The sequence below is a fragment of the Talpa europaea genome (assembly GCF_964194135.1).
Source record: "Talpa europaea genome assembly, chromosome: 12".
NCBI lineage: Eukaryota > Metazoa > Chordata > Mammalia > Eulipotyphla > Talpidae > Talpa > Talpa europaea.
In genome coordinates, this window is record NC_140079.1 from 7,294,910 (window position 1) to 7,307,934 (window position 13,025).

At 57.7% G+C, this 13,025-nt stretch overlaps 1 protein-coding gene across 2 annotated transcripts; it reads left to right on the plus strand.

The window, feature by feature from the left end:
- Positions 1 to 443: 443 nt before the first annotated feature.
- On the plus strand, positions 444 to 4,885 carry REEP6 (receptor accessory protein 6; the record flags this gene model as incomplete). 2 transcript variants are annotated; one of them, XM_084249537.1, is made up of 5 exons in its annotated part: positions 444 to 558; positions 3,151 to 3,244; positions 3,323 to 3,461; positions 3,608 to 3,776; positions 4,401 to 4,885. In XM_084249537.1, the coding sequence occupies 5 exons, from the start codon at positions 444 to 446 to the stop codon at positions 4,436 to 4,438; spliced, it is 555 nt and encodes a 184-aa protein (XP_084105663.1). In that variant the 3' UTR covers positions 4,439 to 4,885. The 2 variants fall into 2 exon arrangements, with proteins under 2 accessions (XP_084105663.1, XP_084105662.1); XM_084249536.1 differs by lacking the exon at positions 4,401 to 4,885 and adding an exon at positions 3,971 to 4,123.
- Between the last annotated feature and the right edge of the window lie 8,140 nt (positions 4,886 to 13,025).

The window sequence follows — 13,025 nt, forward strand, 5'->3', positions numbered from 1 at the left end:
TTCCTCCAATCAGCGCTGACCAGTCTCCGGCACGTCCCACCGACCCCTCCCTCTCTGCACGCTTCTCTCCGCCCCCAGCCCCACCCCCGTAACGGCTCAGCCAATAATCCCCGACCGTGACCCCGCCCCTCCAATCAGCTACGTCCTGCTCCCGCTAAGCCAATAAACATCCGCGGCTTCCGTGCCCCGCCCCCTGCCCCCCCCCGTGGCGGCTCCCGCTGCCGCGGCCCGCCAGAGGGCCATGCGGCGGGGGAGACGGGGCAGGCCCCACCTCCTTTGTCCGCCCTGCCCTCCCATTGGCCGGAGCGCCGGCCCCGGAGCCGAGGCCGGCCCGGGGGTTGAACCGGGCGGCTCGCGGCCAAGGAAGGCGGTGCGCGCGCGGCGGGGCCGGTGCGCCGGGCCGCGGTCCAGTCCCGGCTCCCAGTCTAAGACCCGTCGGGGCCATGGACGGTCTGTGCCGGCGCTGCGAGCAGCTTCTGGAACAGAAGAACGTGGTCACCGAGGCGCTCAGAGCGCTCGAAGCCAAGATCGGTGTCGACAAGCGGTTCCTGGCCGCGGGTGAGCCCCGCGGGCGCGCCTCCCTGTACAGACGGCCCCGCCGCAGACCTGCCTCCCGCCCGACCGGCCGCGGCGGAGACCCGGCGTGGACGGCCGGGCACGCCCACGGGCCGCGCGGAGACCGGGCTTCGGGGGAAGGTCGTGGGCCGCGACGTCGGGCTGCAGCAGCCCCGCCTTGGCCCCCGCGGTGGGACCTCCGGCCAGGGCCCGCCCGTGGCCGGCTCCTGCACACCGCCCGCGCCAGCTCGGGCCGGAGGCCGCACTGAGCCTCCAGGCGCTGGGCGCCCTCCAGGCCGAAGTCCGGTTAGACCAGTTGCTCTGCGGGCCTGGGGGAAGAGGCGGGCAGCCGCCGCCTGGGGACTGGCCAGCCCCCTTGCTGCTTGGACCCTGGCGCGGAAGCAAGTGTGGAGATCGTCCTGTCTCCCCGAGGGCGAGGGCGGCTGGGGTCGGCAGAGGAAGGGTCATCGCGCCTCTCCGCCCCCCATTGTTCCCCTCGAACCTCCCCTCGGCTTGCCCTCCCCACCCCACCAATGACACCCTCATATAGTTGTGGAGGTGGAGATGGGCTGCTTGACAGCGGCGATGGAGCTGGAGAAAGGCTGGGTGGGGCTCCTCGGAGAGGGGGACCCCAGCCACCCCGGATTGTAACTTCTATTTCAGCCCCCTTCCCTTCTGGGTAACCTCGGGTGGCCCCTGCCCCTCTCGAAATTGTGCAGTGAGTCCCTCTTAAACGCCTCCCAGGCCCCTCCGAGGCCCACCTGCTCTGCAGTCTCAGCAGGACGCCCCCCTGGAGTGAATCATGAAGACAGGAGGTCTGGAGGCCAGGGGACGCTGGTTTGAGAGCAATACCCGTGTTTTGAGGACCTCCTGTGTGCAGATCCCGGAGCCCACTTTCCTCCCTCCTCCCGTTTTTGTGCCAGCTGGGGGATTCCCATGCCAAGCCTGTCACGGAAGGTCCAAATCTGTCCCCTGCCCCCCCGGCCCCCCCGGCCCGAGTCCCAGAAACCAACCCACGTTGACTCAGCCAGAGACCTGCCCCGGGAGCAGGCCCTTGACCTCCCACCTGACTTTCCACATCCCTGGTGCCAGCAGGCAGGAGATGTAGGTCATAGAGTACTGGGGAGGCCTGCTGGGAGTGGCCCTCGGGGAGGCTAGGGGTCGCAGGGAAGAAACTGAGGGCCAGAGGGGCTGGCGCTGAGTGCGAGGCCGCCCCGCTGTCTGACCTGTCTGGGGCATGCAGCCCTGCCCACTCCCCGGGTCACCTCTGCTGCCGATCGCGGGGGCTCCTCCCCCCATGCCCACGGAAATCCTTCTGTTGCTGAGGCTGCAGAAAAAGGGATTGAGGAGAGAGCCGCTGCTCCCTAACTAGTGATTCCCAGAGAAGGGGGGACAGCCCCCCACCCCTTGTCCAGATGTGGGGATCCTTGGGCCATGCCTTCCCCAAAAGGTCAAACTACCTCCCCCCCAGAGGTCGGTAGTCCAGAGGAAGTCCAGAGGGAGCAATGACTAGCCCTGGGGCCAGCAGGAGCGTCCCCTCACCTCCATCCCTAGAGGATAAAGACCAGCAGGTGGAGGGGAGGGCGGGGTGCCCTGCCCTTTGGTCTGGAGTGGCCTCCGTCTCTCTCTGCAGATAAGCGCTCAAGGGAGGCAGTTAGAGGCTGTAGCTGCTTACTCTGTTTCTGCATCTGAGAGAGAGAGCGGGGCTCAGGGCCGGCACCAGGCAGCCCTCCATAAACACGTCGTCTCTGTCTTCGGAGGGGCTGATGGTCAGGCTCCTTCCCCCGTCCTTGGAACCCTCGCCGGGAGGCTTGTAGCTCACAAACCAGAGGTGCCCACCCAGTGATGGGCAGGAGGACTCCTCTGTCGTAGCCAGCCCTAGGGACCCCCGGAGGCAGGGCTGTCCCGACCCCATTTACATGTGGGGAAACTGAGGCTCCAAGCAGACTTACTCAGTGCCGCATGGTGAGTGGGTGGGAGAGCAGGGGCTTCGCTGGGTATGGGGGGGCTCTGGACACTGCGGTGCTGCCTCCCATTAAGACATGGTGTTTCACTAGAGCCCCCCAGAACCCCCCAGAGGACATTTTACGACTGGGGTGCTCCTGGCATCTAGTGGGTAGAGCCAGAGAGGCTGCCCCAACCCCTTGCAGGGGCCAGGACAGGCTGCTGTAGAGAACGGCCCCCCACACAGCAGTTAAAGACGTGGGGTCCTCGCTGTGCGCACTCGGGTGTTCACCCCGGTCCCGCTTTTAGAGTTTTCTCCCATTACTTCCATCCACACGCCGCCTCTCCCGCCGCGCCCGCCTACTGTGGGGCCTATAATTACAATCACTTACTCATTCGGCAAATGTTTATCGCGCAGCTACACTGAACCCACCGCGGCTGGGATCTCACCTGCTTTTGGGGAGCTCACAGCCCCCGGGGAGATGGGCGTGTAAGCCGGTGACAGACACAGGACACAGGGTTCAGGGCCCGGGTGCGGGGCGCCTGGGCTCTCTGGGGCAACCAAAGTATCCAGGAGGGTTGCCCGGCCTCTGGGAGCGGGGATGGTGGCAGAGTGTGCGGGACCCCCACCCACACCCCTGTTTCCTGCAGGAGCCGTCACTCTGGTAAGCCTGTATCTTCTGTTCGGCTACGGGGCGTCTCTGCTGTGCAATGTCATCGGCTTTGTATACCCCGCATATGCTTCGTGAGTGCCCGCTGGGGGGGGCGGGGCGGGGCGGGGGCGCCAGGAGCCGGGGCGCCCTGACCGCGCTCCTCCCGCCAGAATCAAAGCCATCGAGAGCCCCGACAAAGAGGACGACACTGTGTGGCTCACCTACTGGGTGGTGTACGGCCTGTTCGGCCTGGCCGAGTTCTTCAGCGATCTACTCCTGTCCTGGTTCCCTTTCTACTACGCGGGCAAGGTGGGTGCGCCCAGGGCGCGCGCGGGGGAGGCTCGGAGCCCCTGGATGCGAGGGGGAGATTCGGCCCCTCCTCTGTGGGAACTGGCCTCGCTAGGGGAGAGGTGTCTGCTGGGGGGGCCACGCTTGACCCCCCCTTGTGCCCGCAGTGCGCCTTCCTGTTGTTCTGCATGATCCCCGGGCAGTGGAACGGGGCCCACGTGCTGTACCAGCGCGTCGTCCGGCCGCTCTTCCTAAAGCATCACGGGGCGGTGGACAGCGTCGCGAGCGAGCTCTGCGGGCAAGCGCTGGATCTGGCGGCCGGAGTAACCAGGGACGGTGTGTGCCCCCGGGCGTGGGCGGTCTGTCCATCCCCGTCTGTCTGTCTGCCTGCCAGCACACCCCTGCCTGTTCACCTGCGCCCTGTCGCCTCCTCCTGCCTCTGACTGGCCTTCGCCTGGTGTCCTGACTGCCCGTCCTGCACTCCTGCCCCTCTCACTGTCCACTCTCTTTCCCACGCTCTCGGGGACCAGTCCTGCAAACCCTGGCCGGCAGCCGGGCTCTTGTCACCCCAGCAGCCGCGGTGGTGGGCGCCCAGCTGCCCTTGGAGCCAACCGACCATACGTAGTTCCACCCCTGGGAGGTAGGGACTCTGTGTGTATGCGTGCATGTCGCGTGTGTGACGGTTGTTGCACACATGTGGGTGTATGTGTGCACGTGCTATGCATGCCTGAGTGTGTATGTGTTTGCATGCATCCAGATGCGTGCTTCTGTGCACACACTTGATGCACATGCATGGATAGGTGTGTACACATGTAGACATGGGTGCATGACTCTGCCCCTGCCAAGGATGACCAGTAGACCCGTGGGCTGGCCCTGCTGACCCCCAGCAGCCTCCACTCTGCTCTTCAGCAGCTGAAGGCCTCAGTCCCAACTGACCGTCCCTCTGTCTCTTCTCTGCAGCCAAAACAAGCACGACCCAGCTCCAGAAGGACAAGTGAAGGCACTGCCCAACTCCAGCGCCAACCTGCAAACTGGCAAGGACACCTCACGCCCCAAACCCTCCACAGAGTCCTCTACGGAGTCCCCAGCAGAGCCCACCACCAGCCCCTTGTCCCCGGGCAAGTCTGGCCCCAAGAGCTCCTCCCAGACCGACTCCTTGGGCCAGTCCCAGTCTAGCTCCCCGTCCTCTGGCACTGCCAGTAGCTACCAGCTGCCTGGCAAGTCCCAGGGTGGGTCTCGGCCGAGGGGCGGCTCTGTCAGCCAGCCGCAGACCTCCAGCCAGCCGCAGACCTCCAGCCAGCCGCAGACCTCCAGCCAGCCGCAGACCCCCAGCCAGCCGCAGACCCCCAGCCAGCCGCAGACCCCCAGCCAGCAGCTCTCTGGGCCCTCCTCGACGTTCATGGACCCCGCCCAGCCCACCCCCAAGTCTGCAGGCTCTGTGCAGCATCCCAGACCCAACTCCAGCCAGGAACCTGCCTCCATGCCACCCCCCAACAGTTCCACCTCCATGAAGCCCTCCAGCAACACCTCCGACAAGTCAGGGGCCAAGGCCCCCAGAACTCCTGAGGCTCCCAAGACCAAGTCTGGCACGAAGCCCCGCAAGCAGTCCCCCAGCCGGGCTCTCAGCAGCTCCTCGGTGCCCAAGCTGCCCATGTCCTGCCAATCCGAGTCCTCTGTGGAGTACACGTCAGAGTCCACCACGGAGGTCACCTGCAGCTGGCCCCACCACAGACATGGACTCCACTACCTGCAGCAGTGCTGGCGCCTCAAACACCTGGCCTGCTAGGGGGGACTCAATAAAGCTCATTGGATGAACCCCGTGTCCCCGTCTGTCCTGGGTCCTTCTGGGTGGGTGTGTGGGGGTGACAGCGGCTTTCATCAGGATTTGGTCCCATGTTACAGATGAGGAAACTGAGGCCAGGGAGGTCAACGCACCTGCCTGAGGGCTCCCCCCGTGGCTAAGGTGGCCTGGAGCCAGGCCTGCGCTGGCCTCATCCCCTGTGCTTCCTCGCCGCAGCCCTCTCCTTGCGAAACTCCCAGAAAATAGAGAGTGGACTCGGCACCTCCTGCTCGGGTTGTCCCAGAAGCGGACGAGAGACAAGAATTCCTGTCCAGGGAGCTCCAGCAGGAGCGCGCAGTGGAAGGGAAGGGGGCCCGGGGTGAGTGGCATTTGGGGGGGCTCTGGCTGCAGGTGGAAGGCGCACCCAGCTGCTCGGGAGTGGGGCTTATCCACCACCCCGTTGGTCAATGGGGAGCAGTGACCACTCAGCCCGGGCAGCGTGGGCGGCGGACACTCAGGACACTGGGGGGGGGGTACTGGCAGCCTGCACTTGGTTTCCTTTCTGAGGCACCGTGACTGATCATGGCCAGGCGGGCACAGGACAAGTGGAGGCGAGGGGCCTGTTCCGTGGGTACGGATGCCAAAGAGTCAGAGCAAAACCGAACAGCTCCGCGGTGCAGACAACACAGAGCTTCCCGGGCTAAAGCTGGGTCCCCGGAAGCAGAGCTGGAGCCGGGAAGGGGGAGAGAAAGCAGCCAGCTGAGGGCCGGGCCCCGGGCTCCAGACTGCCCTGAACCGCTGCCGGTCATTGGCATCAGCCTGCCCGAGGGAGGAAGTCGGAGCGCTAGGTAGCCTCGCGCCAGGCAGCTCCACGCAGCGAGGCTTTTAAAGTAATAGCTGGGGGGCCACAGTGTCCCCCCCAGGATGTCCCTCTGCCAGGCACTGCTGCTCCAGGATTTGACACACATCTGGTGTTGACAGCGCTGGCAGGACAGAGCCCAACCCTGATGCGCGGAGGCCCCGAGGCAGTAGCCAGAGGGTCTCCGTTGCCGCGGGGGTGGGGAGGGGGTTGGATTTTTGTCTCAAGGATATTTTGAGATATCTGGTATTATAAACATTCTGCGTCCTTCAGAGGGACATGAAGGATGTCAAAGGGAGCAACCGAGGAAGGATACGGGCTTCGGTTAGGGGCTGCAATGTCAGGGAAGGTCAGAGAAAGTCTTTTTTTAAGGATTTTTTTTTTTTAAGATTTATTTATTTATGCATACAAGAGCTGGGGTACAGGCCAGAGACGCAGAGGGGTGAGAGGATTCACCAGAGACAGAGCGGGGAACCGAACAGGCAGATGGACTGAAATACACTGCTGAGGGGAGCAGTGGGTGAGGCAGGAGAGGTCTGCTGCGCCATGTGGGTTGCTCCCTGGCCGGGGATCGAACTCATGCTGCAGAGGCTGCGGATTGCTTCATAGTGTGGCGCTTAACCCCTTGCACCACCAGGGAGGCCTTTAAGGATTTATTTTTATTTATTTATGCATACAAGAACTGGGGTGCAGGCCAGAGGTGCGGGGGTGAGAAGACTCACCAGAGACAGTGGGGAGCAGAACAGGTGGATCCACTAAACACACTGCCGAGGGGAGAAGTGAGGAGACAGGAGAGGTCTGCTGCACCCTGTGGGTCAGCTCCCTGGCCGGAGATCAAACTCGTGCTGTGGTGGTTGGTGATAGCTTGATCGTGCTGAGACTTTAACCCCGGAACCACCAGGAAGCATCCCCCACCCCACCCCCCAAGTCTCTCTTAAGAAACTATTTGTAAAGACAGGAAAGCGGGTGTGAGTCTTCTGAACTGCAGGGGCAGAACTGATCCAAGCAGAGGAAAGAGCCACCTGCAAAGGCCCTGAGGCAGACAAAGTCTAGCGGGTTAGCCAAGAGCTGACGTGGCTGGACCCGAGGGAGCGGAGGTGAACCTGAGGAGTGGAGCAGGTACAAGGAGATGAAGCAAGAACTTCGGCTTTTACTCAGGCTGCAGGGCTTGGGAGGGGGAGGATCGAGGGTAATCATTAATGAACTCCGCACCCTGCTGAGGACACACGACTCCAACATGGAGGCAGAGATCCGGAATCTGCTTATTGAGGCCCAACCCAGCTGCTGGAAGAAACTCGTGTAGCCGTGGTCCAGAGGAGGGGATGGGGGTGTCGGGCTCATTTTGTTTCTGGGATCACCCCTCGCTAGCACGGGTGTTAGTCCACCGCTGCAGGGATGAGTGCTGCTGGGCCACAACTTATTTATCCCATTCTACTCTTGACGGGCATTGGAGCTATTCTAGACCTCTGGTGGGCGGAGCTCTTGTTTCTTTTGTGTACATGCCTGTCAAGAGTCACAGGTAACAGGTGAGCATGGAAATCCTCTGGGGCAGCCAGAAGAAATGACCCCAAACTGGCAGCTTCAGACAATGTAAATTTGTTCTCTCACATTCTGGAGGTCAGACGACACCTGAGATCAAGGTGTCTCAGGGCTCTGTTCCCTCCAGAGGCTCCAGGGGAGGGTCCTTCTGCCTCTTCCAGCTTCTGGGGGTTCCAGGCATCCCTTTAATCTTCCCTTTAAAAAAAAAAGATTTATTTACTTATGCATACAAGAGCTGGGGTGAAGGCCAGAGATGCAGAGATCTCTGGGGTGGCGGGGGCTTAGGGGATTCACCAGAGACAGCGTGGGGAGCAGAACAGGCGGATCTACTGAAATCCACTGCTGAGGGGAGCAGCAGGCGAGTCAGGAGAGGTCTGCTGCGCCATGTGGGTAGCTCCCTGGCCAGGGATGGAACTCATGCTGCAGTGACTGCAGATAGCTTCATAGTGCTGAGACTTAACCCCTTGCGCCACCAGGGCGGTCCCTGCATCCCTTTAATCTTTGTCTCCATTTTCTCTCTGCATCTTTGCTTTCCTCTGCATGTGTCTTACTGTTGCCATGGCAAAAACGGCTCTACCCTCCTAAGTAATTCAGCACCCCCAAGAGTAACTTTTTCACGAGGACAATAAAACAATTATAGAGATTAATTATAAAATACAACATGTTTTCTAGAAATTCTCAAGACTTGCTCTAGGGAAAGAGATAATAATCAGACTCACTGCTTGACAGAATTTCTAACAGATGCCTTTTCTTCCCAGAACATCCCAGGAAATCACCAAGCCTATATTTGCTTAAGAAAAAAACCAAAACAAAACAAAACAGGAACCAGGACCCAGAGTTGCAAAACTGAAGACCCTTTCCTGGAAGAATAGTTTAAGAGGAACAGCGGCGAGAGGCCTCTGAGCCATTGGGTGGCGCTCACAGCCACTGATGGTTTTAGGTGGGGCTTGTCAATCTCCACCTCTTGGGTGGGGCTGATGGTGAAAAGGGGCTCAGATGAAGATGGGGGGCCTGGGGGATCCATTCGAATTGAAAAATATTGTTATGTTGATCCCCTTGGAGCCCCAGGGAATTCACTGGGGGGGGACCATTTGCTAAAGACCTTGGTGAAACTGCCAAGAAACCATCTGCACTGGGCTCCTGTGCTGTCCAGAGCCCGCCTTCAGATGAGAAGGGCCTTTAGGAGGGGCTTTGCCTAACCCTTCTGCAACTGTCTTTTGTCTTTTTTTTCTTTTTGAGATCTATTTATTTATGCATACAAGAACTGGGGTGCAGGTCAGAGGTCCAGGGGAGGGAGGGTGAAAGGACTCACCAGAGACAGAGTGGGGAGCAGAATAGGTGGTTCTACTGGAATACACTGCTGAGGGGAGCAGCGGGGAGACAGGAGAGGTCTGCTGGGCCATGTGGGTAGCTCCCTGGCTGGGGATCGAACTCATGCTGCAGAGGCTGCAGATAATGCTGAGACGTAATCCCTTGTGCGGCCAGCGAGGTCCTGCAGTTGTCTTTTGAAGACCATTTCAAGCTTCAGTTTGGAATACTTTACAGGACAGAGGGCAGGGATGTAGGATCAAACTATGTAAAACATATTCAAGAAGTTTTAGCTGTAACTACACAAAATTTAAATATCTTTTTCTTCCAGTTTTTTTTTCTTTTTCTTTTCAGGATATCCCAGATTTAACATCCTGGTGAGCACTGGAAATCCTGAGATGATGAATAAGGCTAAGAGTCTTTCTTGGTGATTGCTCTAACTAAGCTATTTTTCTCCTTCCAAAGTCTAAGGCATATAGGATGGCAGCTGAACCCACATGCCCTCTGCTGTCATCATTCCCCAGCTTTGGGATTTTGATTTTGACTCCATGGCAGGGAAAAAACCCTTAGTTTTGATTTTGGTTTTTAATTTTGGCTTTTTACAATTTTGTGTTTTGTGAAAAAAAAATTTTTTTTTTTAGAGGCATGTTTTTATTTATTTATTTGTTTGTTTGTTTGTTTTTTTGTTTATACATGCACTGGGTACAGTCAGAAGCGCGGGAGGGTGAGAGAATTCACCAGAGCCAGAGCGGGGAGCAGAGCAGGCAGAAGGACCGAAGTACACTGCTGAGGGGAGCAGCGGGCGGCAGGAGAGGTCTGCGCACCATGTGGGACCCTCCTCCGGTGGCCGGGGAGCAGCCGGGCATCGAACCGGCGCCGCAGAGGCCACGGGCAGCTTCGCAACCCAGCGCTCAACTGCTGCGCCACCGGGGAGGCCCTGAAAAAAAAATTTTTTTTTAAGAAGGGCCCTTTTTTGATTTTTCCCTTTTATCTCTGCAGACTCCTCTGGCAGGTGGCGTGTGGTTCCGGTGAACACACAAGCCTGCCACTTCCGTGTGAGTGAACTGCCTTTCCATCAGGCAGTGGCAAGAGGAATCTAGTCTCAGGGAACTAGCGTTGTCCCTCATAAGGAAGCAAAGAGGAGGCTGTGTCACTGCAAACATGAGCACAACTGCAGTTGCATAAGAGCCTCCACGTGGGCTCAGTGAGAACGTGAAGGAGCCGCCTGTGTCCGTATGTCGTGTGTCTGTGCGTCTTCCCCTTAGTGTCTGATTGTCCTGGCCTCCGGAGGATCTAAACTGGTAGAGGCAGAACACATAGAAATTATGAGATTAGAAACATACACTGGGAACTGGCACAAGTGCTTCTAGAAGGCGCGATCTGCGATAAACTTTGGTCAATGAAAACGAATTTGGAATTTAATGGTTTAGCTCGAAACCTGTATATCTTTTTTTTTTTAATTTCTCCTTTTTTTTTTTAGATGTATTTATTTATTTATACATGCACTGGGTACAGTCAGAAGCGCGGGAGGGTGAGCGGATTCACCAGAGCCAGAGCGGGGAGCAGAGCAGGCAGAAGGACCGAAGTACACTGCTGAGGGGAGCAGCGGGCGGCAGGAGAGGTCTGCGCGCCATGTGGGACCGTCCTCTGGTGGCCGGGGAGCAGCCGGGGATCGAACCGGCACTGCAGAGGCTGCGGGCAGCTTCGCAACACAGCGCTCAACCGCTGCGCCACCGGGGAGGCCCGAAACCTGTATATCTTTAAAGTTGTGCGATGGGTGTAATGTTTTCTCCTTTTAACCTGTGTATTTGTTCAGGGTCAGGGAGAAGGCAGGTGACTGGCGCACCGTAGGAAGTGCTGTCTGCAGAGATTTAAAAACAGTAGCCAAGCATCCCAACCCCCAGCACTCTGCAAGGTTATTGGAAAAAATCTTTGTGGGGCTAAGTTTTACTGGCATGGATGCAAGGTTCAAACTTACAGGTTTTAATTCTTTATTCTTTAATGAATACAGCCTCCCGCTGGAAGTCAGTTCAGAGACTTTCCTGTGAGGACCCAGCAGGTGGGCTTAGCTCAAGGCGTTCCTGTCTGAGGTCATTGTCAGTCACTGGGCGATGTGGGACTCGCTAACCCAAACCAGAGTCTTCCCTTGGGACCCAGCCAATAATAAAAACGAGAGTCTGTTTGTGAAGACCAACAGAGAGAACTGAAGCCATTCTATTTCTGTCCTACTAAGTAACCGCCTGGAGTATTTTGTTTTTTATTAGTGTTTAAATGTAAAACAGAAAAACGAGGGATAAGGTATTTCGCACGAGCAAATGTTAGTTCTGTTGTGAAACATTTTGCTGAATTTGGGCATCTTTAGAATTGCAATGTTTTATTCTCTCCATAAAATGTTCTATTGTTTTAAAGCTACAAAGCAAAGTGGAATTCAACATGTTTATTGCCCATTGTTACATGATTAGTACCAGAGACGATTTTGCTGTACAGAGGGAGCTAAAAAGTAACCAGGAATTCACTGCTGACGTGGCCACCGACCAGCCTGCCTGTGCTGCCCTCTCCCAGTGTCCACTCCCAAGTAGGCACCTGGCCACGGCCAGCCCACCCAGGTGGTTCTGGGGCCAGTGGCAGGGCTGCCCCACAGAGCTCCAAGGCCAAGATGGCTGGAGTCCCCCATTCCTGGATCTATCCCCACACCACAGTGAGGCAGAGGGGACCACCTCAGGTTGATGCTGGGAGAAATGGTAATGGCAGTTGGGCTGGCACCAAGAAGGGCCATGCTGATGTGTGGAGACCAGCAGAGGAAGGCACGCGGTGATGAGAGAAGTGGGCTCCAGGGGGCCAGTAGGCGGGAATGGTGGAGGCCAGCAAGACGGGATGCCTTTAATCCTGTCTTCCCTCGTCCAGCCACCAGGGGGCGCGCCCCTCGCCGCGTCCTCTCCAGTTGCTCCCGTTTGACTGCTGGACATGGGCGCTCTGGGGGGCTCCACCTTTAGCACTGGTCACAGATGACAAGGCCGGGCCTGGGAAGGCCCAGGCAATGCTGGGTCCCTGGCAGATACAAGGCACTCAATAAATACTCATTGGAGAAATGCATGAATGGAGGAGCCAAGCGAGGAACCCGGAAGAGTGCCATCTCCCTGGTCAGAGTGGGGAGGAGCTGAAAAGGGTAAAACTAAGGGGTACTTGCAGTGGGTAAGACTAAGGCCCAGAGTCTGGCCTGAGGTCACTTACAAAGTCAGGAGCTGAGTCCATCAAGACCCTCACGTTGATTTCCACCATCCACTGCCCCAGAGAAAAACCACAATGGTACAGAGAACAGGTTGTCCTGGTGTGAGTCACCCCATCCAGACAGGAGAGGCAGAATGGTGGCCCCTCAGAGTGTCCCCCAAGGGAGGGTTTGCTGAGTGACCATGTGACAACACACAGACACCCCAATTCTTGCCTTTAGAAGAATATATGACATCCAGAGGATGCTGGCCAGCATCCTCTGTGGGGTAGTCCTATTGGGTAGCCTGAGAGGAATGTGTGGCCCCCAAAGGGGCATGGGGAGGGGACTTGGGACTTGGCATATATCTCCCCACCTATACCCCATCATCAAACATTCCCTACACTCACTCCCACACAGGGTCAGCTATCCCGAAGGGAAGGAGGGCGGGAACAGGAGGAAATGGAGTGCGTGCAACCACATTTCTGTGAGAGCGCCACTGTGGATCGGACTACCCGTACCTCCAAAAGTCTCTGCAGCTGAGTATGTGTAACCGGGATGCCTTGATAAAAACAAATGCTTATAAAAAATAGGAATTAAGGGGTGAACAGAAATGTTGATTGGCGGAAACCCAGTGTTGGCTCCAGCTGACACGCCAGAATTGCTGAGGCTATTGAGATGACATACGAGCTTCCTGGTAGCCAGGGCAAAAAGGGAAATTTGTATTTTATAGTGCCTGGTCAGACATGTCTTCTGACATGGGAGTGGGTACACATCTCTTTGTAACAATACCTAAGAATATGTGAAGGTGTGTGTAAGAGGCAATGAGAAACAGAACAGTGTATCATGGAATTAAACAGTGACAAGCTTCCTGATAACCAGGGCAAAAAGGGA